The sequence below is a fragment of the Vitis vinifera genome, chromosome 1 (assembly GCF_030704535.1).
Source record: "Vitis vinifera cultivar Pinot Noir 40024 chromosome 1, ASM3070453v1".
NCBI classification, from domain to species: domain Eukaryota; kingdom Viridiplantae; phylum Streptophyta; class Magnoliopsida; order Vitales; family Vitaceae; genus Vitis; species Vitis vinifera.
In genome coordinates, this window is record NC_081805.1 from 20,268,758 (window position 1) to 20,277,450 (window position 8,693).

At 35.5% G+C, this 8,693-nt stretch overlaps 1 protein-coding gene across 5 annotated transcripts; it reads right to left on the bottom strand.

Annotated features, from left to right (window-relative positions):
• Nucleotides 1-2,521: 2,521 nt before the first annotated feature.
• Nucleotides 2,522-8,418, bottom strand: LOC100247891 (uncharacterized). 5 transcript variants are annotated; one of them, XM_019221287.2, is made up of 8 exons: nucleotides 8,033-8,418; nucleotides 7,735-7,913; nucleotides 6,979-7,032; nucleotides 6,275-6,452; nucleotides 5,591-5,699; nucleotides 4,220-4,995; nucleotides 2,955-3,367; nucleotides 2,522-2,866 (listed from the first exon to the last, which is right to left on the bottom strand). In XM_019221287.2, the coding sequence occupies exons 5-8, from the start codon at nucleotides 5,598-5,600 to the stop codon at nucleotides 2,758-2,760; spliced, it is 1,308 nt and encodes a 435-aa protein (XP_019076832.1). In that variant the 5' UTR covers nucleotides 5,601-5,699; nucleotides 6,275-6,452; nucleotides 6,979-7,032; nucleotides 7,735-7,913; nucleotides 8,033-8,418; the 3' UTR covers nucleotides 2,522-2,757. The 5 variants fall into 5 exon arrangements, with proteins under 5 accessions (XP_019076832.1, XP_010654079.1, XP_019076825.1 ...); XM_010655777.3 differs by lacking the exon at nucleotides 6,275-6,452; XM_019221280.2 differs by lacking the exon at nucleotides 6,275-6,452 and having other exon boundaries at nucleotides 7,735-7,919.
• Nucleotides 8,419-8,693: the final 275 nt, after the last annotated feature.

Sequence of the window (8,693 nt, forward strand, 5' to 3'; positions counted from 1 at the left end):
CCGTAGGCCCGTCCATAGGCCCGCCAACTCACTTTTATTTTTTTTCAAAAATCATACAACATTTCTAATATATATATAACTAATGCAAAATAGTTACACAAAAAAAGGCTAGCTCAGTTGGTGGTTGGCTCCCTTGTGGTTCCATAAGGGAAGGGGTTTGAATCCCCTTCCCTTCAAAATTGAAAATTATTTAAATTTTTACCCCGGCCCGCCAGCCTAGCTAGTCAGGCCCGCCCGCCCAGCTTGAGGGCCCACGGGCCTTAGATATACCAAGGCCCGGCCCGGCCCGACCCTTGACCAAAAGAACCTAGGGAAAAAAAAAGGTGTATGCAATTCTGGTTGTGAGGGTCGTAAGTCAAATAACCATTGCTTCATACTTGTACTTCTCCACCAAAAGCCTAATAAACCAAAAACAAGTCTTTTGACATAATTATAAACTCATTTAATTATGGGGCCCAAAAAGAAGCAATTAGATTGAGTCAATATTTTGTCGAGGTGATTGATACTCATGTCAACTAGAAACCCTTCTTGGTGTAAACCCTTAGTTTGAGCCAAAAACCACAAACATTGGTTTAGGCCCTTGTGAGTGAGTTGAGCTTAGGAGAAGGAACTTTAGTGACTTTCCTCCCTTGAAGCCCATTTTCTTTTATTTTTAGTTTCTAGGTTCATTTCTCCTCCCAAAAATTTATATATATATATATATATATATATATATATATATATATATATATATATATATATATATATATATATATATATATATATATATATTTTCCAACGTATACTCACACCCAAAATCCCTGCCTTTAGGATAGTTAAACATAAGTTCCTTGTGGAGACGACCTAACCATTATACATTTGTTAGTTCTTTTTATGTATTTTTGGTTCAAGAGCTAAGAGTTTCAATGACTACTATGATTTAAATTTGTTATTGTAAACCTTTATTGAAAAATTACTTCTAGATTTTGTTTTAAAAATATATCAAAAGGTATTGTGAAGAATTAACAAAACACTTAAAAGAAAGGAAAAATCTTGAATCCCTAAGAGACTTCAAATTCTATTAATATTGTCGATGATGAGTTTGATAAGAATGTTCTTTCTATTATAGTTGATAAAATTTTTGTTAACTCTTTGATTTTATATTTTGGATGTTCATTTCATATGTGCCCATATAAGGAGTGGTTTGATACCTACAAGGAATGTGATGCTAGTATTGCTTGAATAGGCAATTATTCAAGCTCTAAAGTCTTTGGGATTGGCTCTGTAAAAGGTGAGGATGTTTGATGGTGTTGTGAGATCATTGAGTAATGTTAAGCATGTTCCAAAGTTGAAAAAAAGCTTAATTTTTTTAAGGGCTTTGGGCAATTTGGGCTTTGATTTTTTTTTTTTTTTTTTTTGCAAAGAACAATATTATGAAGATCAAAGGTGCTTTGATAGCTATGAAAAGGAAAAGGGTGAAAAATTTATTCACTTTGATTGAGAAGACAATTTTAGGTGGAGCTATGAAAGTGGAGCTACCTCATGAAAAATTCTTTACTAATATTAAAGAAATTGTCAAAGCAGAAGAGCGCGACAAGATGATCACGACTCGGTTTTTGGCTAAGATTACTCATTGACACAAGGATGAGAGTAATTGTAAAAACAATAGAGTTATAAAAATCGACAAAGATGATTTTTCAAGTTAAGTTTGACGAGAATTTGAACTTGACATATGTTTATTCTCATTAATTATATAGGATTTAGAGAATTTGAATCAACATGGAGATTGTTAGGATTTGACTCAAATTATTTATTTATCTTTTTTTTTTTAGAAAAGTCAATATTTATGGACTTTGTATTTTGATAAATTACCTTTTTAAGTTTGACTAGAATTATGGAACTATTGGCTTAGGATAAATCCACATGGAGATAAGTAAATGGTGTATTGGACTTTAAATAAAGAAAGATTGAATTGAAGTGTGTATCATTGAAGTTTATAATAAATTTGATTTCTTTCCCATGGACATAAGTAATTACATTAAACTAGGTAAATATTTTTTCTTCTCGTCTTCTCTATTTCATTTTATTTTCAAAGCTGAAAAAATGTTTTTCTTTTAAAAAAAAAAATTACAAGTAAAGCAAAACAAAAACTTTTTTATATTTGCTACTGAGGTTGGTAACCTTTTTAACCCATCATCCTCCATAATAAAAGGGGAAAACCGTCAATAAAAAAAATTAAAATTTAAAAAGCAAATAAAAGACATAAATACAGAGATGTTAAACAAAGTCTTTATTCTAGATTATTATATGATTGAAGTTGTGCATCTTAACATGATCAATACTGTTGTCATTTATTTTATTTTGGGTTTTCTACTCCTGAGGATTGAGACAACTCAAATTCTTTACAAAAACCGCCTAAGAGTAGCAATAATACCGGCCTAAGAATGGTCAAAGAACAAGTTGCGTGCTATGGCGTGAATGTATTGTATAAGATGTCCATATCCAATGGATACCAAGAATTGAAATCGATTTTGACAGCACATTCATGAATCCAACTGTAGTATTCACAAGATTGAAAAACTGGGCAAATAAAATAGTCAATAAAAATAAAAAATGGTTACCGAATCTGGATGTGACCCAAAATGCATCAAACTGTAGACATACTGCACATTACACGCACACCAGATAGATGTTGCTAGATGGACCATAAAAGTAAACTTTTGTATCATCTGTATATTTAACTTAAAAAAAGATCTATTTATATAATGTCAGAAGCATTCAGAATCTACAGCAAAGAATGCCCCGCCTCCAACTTCTGTGCTTCCGCAAGTGTCGCCGCTCTGCTTTCGCCATTCTTACTGGACTGCTATTCCACTCCGTCTGTAATCTGTACACATAGAAAAGCAGTGTGCAACTGTGAGCTTTGGGTTTTTGATATATCAAGAATAAAAATAGATAGCTTGCCAGGGATTTACACGGGGAAGGCAAAGGAACGGGTGCTGGTGGTGCTGCTGTCTGATCTCAGAGAGATGTTACCAGAATGTGTTATCTGCCCAGAGTAACTGATCAAAGCTGATGAAGGACCTGCTGCAGAGAAACTTGACTCCCCGAGCCCTCTTTGAATTTGGCCGGAAAATGGCAGAGATTCAGAACCATCTTCAAGCTTGGACAGGTTTTGAGACTCCAGAGGAGGTTCACAGCCATCATTTTGAGGGCTCACCTCTCTCCCGCTATCCATTGATGTAGTAGAAGACCCAAAATCAAATGTGATGGTTCCACTCTCCAACTTGCTGTTGTAAGATAACTCATTGGGGAAACTGTTTTTATCTGATTCTTCGGCTTCGGAAACCAGAGCAGGGTTCTCCAAGACTGCTTCTCCATTTGGATTCTGTACCAAAACCATTACATCTACATCATATTCAAAATGAGATGGAAGACTAAAGCAACCAATAAGATGGAAAGCTTCTCCGCTTGGATTCTGTACCAAAACCATTACATCTAAGTCATATTATAAATGAGATGGAAGACTAAAGCAACCAATAACATGGAAAAATAAAGGAACCGATAGATATTGACTGAAATATAATTATTGTAACCAGGGAAATCAACAGGTGGCAAATACATGTACTTGGAAGAAAAACCATACCCCACAAACAGCAGAAGTGTATTGTCATTCAAAACAATCAAATAAATTCCAAGTGAATTTTTCTGCAGCTTAGCAATAAGCTAGACCCATGGTCACATTTGTTTCATTCCATAAATACATTTGAACGCTCCTCTAGCAAGATAACAGAAGAAAAAGTGCACTTCTGGATTCTCAGAGTAGGAAACCAGAATAACATAGCTATCTAACTTATCACATCCTTATGGATGGTGAATGCAACTGGTTCACACACTAGGTGAATACAATTTTGAAACTAATGGAATATTTTATTCACATTCTTAAACCTATGATTATTGGGTTCTTACAAGGGGCAGTTGTGTCAAGGAAACTCCAAAAAGGAAATTATATAGCACGGTCCAAGTAGTCAGAAGGGATAATTTCTTCTGATTTGAAGTGGATCCAAGAACGCCGTAAAAGAAGGATATTACTACTATCTCAAAATGAAGGGGAACAAATAAAATAATTATAAAAACTACCATAGCAAACATTGTGAGAGCTGTCCAGGGGAACATTTCATCTCATTTAAAATTGAATCCATGTTACTTCTAAAACATATTTTGGCTAAGATATATGCACCTGGATACACTGGTGTTCTATTTCCATGCCATTAAACTCTGAGGACTCAGGCATGGAATTTGCTTTGCTCAACTCTGGAATCAAAAAAATATCTTCAGGCACAATCTTCTCTTCAGATGTATCACTGATAATTTTGTCTCTAGCATCATAGTTTTCTTCTTCCTGCATCAAATCCTTGCCACAATCATTTTCTGCCGAAGCTTTTTGTCCATCTGGAAGGGGCAATTCTTTATCAGCTGTCTCTTTGGTTGGATCAACATTTTTATCTGTATCAGGTGGCAGGAAGGGGCAAAAACCCTCATGCTCCTCCTTACCATTTTCAACCAAAATTTTTTCTGGGGAAAGCATTCCCTCATCAATGCAGATGTCCTTAACAGCATGATAAGTACTCTCTTCACAACAAACTGGCAGTTCATGTTTGGTAACACTTTTATCTGTGCACATATCTCCATCCTTTTCAAAGGATTCTAACTTTTCAGAAGAAACAACACATGTTGCAACAGAATTTCTGACTTCATTACCACAAGCATTTGCTATATCATCCACATTTATAGAACAATCACGCTCTGATGTGTTCCAGAATCTATCTTCACCATCCAACGGATCTGCATCTCTCTCATGACCCTTTAAATCACATGAGATCACTTTCTGATTTTCCTTCACGATCTCATTGCCTGACTTTGGTACAGCAGTATCCAGAGAATAATCATTGTATTCAAAAGGTTTAGAATCAGACTTGTGCACCAAAGTTGAATGGCAAAATACAGGTTCACTATCTGGAATACCATAGAAATTTTCAGTGAGTTCTAACCTTTGAAATTTGACAAAAGAATCATCTATTAAATTCTTTTACATTGCAGTGCAACATAAATAGTATCAATCAAATAGAAGTTGGAAAGATGAACCCTATAATTGTCTGAATGAGCTCTCCTACAAGACACAAAGCAAATGCCCCTAATTTTGCAAAAACCTAAAATGCTCCAACATATTTGAAAGGCTCATTTGAAAATACAAATACATAAACATATACAAACATACAAAAGTGAGACTACAAGAATATTCACAACCTGGTAAATCCAAATAACTTAACAAATCATGTTGAGGATCATATTTTTTTGACCTTTGACAAATGGAATAAACAAATCCGGCATTGAGAATTAGATTCTCAACAGTGGACTGATTGTTCAGAAAAAAAAGGACCAAAAGATAATTAGTTAAATATAACAATTGAATAAACACGTCTTGCAGCAATAATTTCTAAACCCTTGATTTATAGGCCAAAAGATTAAAAATATCCAGTGCATCATTAGGAAGATGTACTAAATCAAGATTCTAAAAGCAGATGAATTTCAAAATAAATATCATAATTACCAAGTTTCATGGTTCACATAGGTCTGGAAAGGCAGGAGAGATCTTGGCAGCTGCTACCAGTGATTGTAAAAGCATTTACTAGTCGTATAGATTGATCTACTCATGGACACTGGAGGACAAAATGAACAACACATCAAGATGATAATAAATTGCAATTACCCACACTTGCTCAGCTATTTTCATATTTGATGACAAAATAAGTAGACTTGCTCAGCTGTTTTCAAATAAGATGACAAAATAAGTATAGTAAGTGGCTAAGCCCAACAATGAATAAGCAGATTTCAATTGGGTAAAAGGAACCATAAGGAAATATAGAGAGAATTTCAATGGAAGCTTCACAAATCATCACCCCAAATTGCACCAATGGCAAGTTTCAAGTTTTCAGTCATAAACTTCAAGGAGCAACATGATTAAAAGGGGATAGTAAACTGAATATAATGAAAAGGAGAACAGAAAAGCAAGGCCTAGAAAATCCAAGGGATAAGCGACAAACATATTCAATGCCCTACATAAGCTCCCACTTTCTTTCCTGTTTTTGACCTCTTCTGAGGCAATTCTACTACGAGGTTCCCTACAAAGGTAAGTGACACACGCCTAAACCAGATTCCTGTTAGAGGGTACAAGGTTTGTGCATCAAAGAGAGAATAATGGAATACAAGTATACTAGAAAATTTGAGGGCAAACCATCAAATATATTCAATTCCCTTCATGAGCTCCCATTTTCTTTCCGCTTTTTTGACTTTTTCTACAAGGCTCCTAAAGGTAGAGGGACAAGCATCCAACAGGGATTGTGCTTAGAGGGGTATCACCATGCAACTGAGGGCCATACTTGAAAGAGCTGAAGGGACTTGGGAATTCTTTCCTGCATTCCAGCAATTCCTCATATCTGTGACTTGGACCATTCAAATTAATCCAATTCCTTATAAACTAGCAAACTAAGGTCTAATCAGAGTGCAGCCATAAAATTGTCCATGAGGAAAAAAAAAATTAAAAAAAATGAATAAATAAATAAAAAATAAATAAAGGAAAAAAAGACGAGAAAAGTTTTCACTTTTTGAAAGCTTCCATACACCTCCAACAGCTGAACTATGACACATCTTTTTATAAAATCCAAAACCTACACGGCCCTCCTTTTTCAACAATCCCACCACCTTTTGTCTGCTACCTCTGATCAGATCTACCCCATTAAATATTAAAAACCAGGATTCTAGCCATCTGGTGAGAAAACCCTCAAATGGGTCTCATGAGAAAATCGAGTGAAACAGAAAATAAGCAAATCAGATGACTCTGAATTAGAACCCAACACTTAAAAAAATCTAAAAGAACTAATAAAAATATCGGATCCAACAGAAGAAAAATGTTATATATTAAAAGGAACAGCAAAATACCTCTATGATCAGTCGAATTCTGAGCTCAGACAGGACAATCCACCCGCATTTCAACTGTGGAAAAGAATCAAACATAAAAACAAACAATTAGTAAAAGCCATAAGGAAATCTTGTGAGGACGAACAAATCACAAAATCAAGATTTTCTTAATAATATTGCAATTTCGATAAATAAAACTTGCGACTGTTTGCGAGGAAAAAAGTAAATCACAAACCCAAAATCTTCAGAAACAAAAAGAAAAGGGAAAAAAAAAATCGGAAAACAACCCATAATCCCAGATCAACAATCAGAGTTCTTCTATAAAGCAGGAAAAAGGGAAATCAAATACATACATGAATGGATACACAGAGAGTCAGAGAGACGAAAGAGAAGGAGGGTTAGCTTCGGAAGGAGCAGAGAGGAGAAAACATAGGGAGTTGAAGTGAAGTGAAAAGAAGATGAAATGAAAGCAGAGGCGGAGCGTGGAGAGGCAGAGAAAGTAGAGAGAGAAGAATTAATTGGAGAGCGCTTAAAAGGTCAACTGCAGCTACGCACCCACCACCACCCCACTCTCTCTATTGTAATTAATTTCTCAGAGAGGAACGGCTCTCCATCAGAATCACCCATTTAAGACCCACAATTAATATCAACCCCAATACACCCCAACACAAACAAATAAATAAATAAATAAATAAATAAATAGCAATATTTCAAAAATAATAATAACAATAACAACCTTGTTTTTCCTTTTACACCTCACTACGTCTCCTTCCTTACCTGTAAACTTTCCTTTCAATTTTCCCCGCTTTCTTTCTCTTTCCCGGGAAGTGATCTCCACCAAATATTTCGGCAAATTCATATGTTTCAGTGAGTTGTAGCATTCTCATTCGTCCTTCATAACCAATAACAAATGAAACGTCTGTGGATGATGATACCGGAGAATCTCCATCTCTCATCTGACGCTTGGTGAAAAGAAAAGAAAAGATTAAAAAAAAAAAAAAAAAAGTCAACCGCTATCTGTTCTCTTCGCCGGTAAAAGAAACAGCAATTCCACCAGGAAATGTTAACACTTTACCTGCTGATCTGGCCTCTCTCTCTCTCTCTTCTGTACTCTCGTCCTCTTCACTTCATGTTTCCGAACTGAATGATTCTCCAAGTGCTCGAGATTGCTGCTTTCCACGTTGTAATTTAGTTGGGCGCACCGGATCTCAAGTCCTTAGAAGTTAGAACAAGCGTGAAACGCTCTTGATTTCAATGATCTTAGGTTTGATTGGTTGACACGTGCAATTAGGAATGATGATGACGAAGGCTTGGATGTTAAGGTGAAGCTTGGACTAGCGTACTATTTTGTGTTACCCATGACAGAGAGGGAGCTTGCAGTAATCCCCCACCAAACGCGATTCGAGTATTCCATTTGTACTTTCTAGTGAATATTGTGTGGAGAAAGAACCGGATCCTGACCCAAAAAACAAAACATTGTTTGAACTTGTGTTATCCCCCTTTTTCTCTCTCTCTCTCATTAATATTAAAATGACTTTTCACTGTTCATAAATAGAACGACTTCAAAATGGAATCCAAAATGACAGTATACATCCAACCTATTGACATTTTTCCATTAATGTAAAACTACATAGTAGGAATCAATTTTCCACTTCGGAATGTCTTTGTTAGTGTTTTGTATATTTGTTGCCATGTCTTTGTCCTTGCAAAGCCCCGAGCATGGCCACGTGGGCATG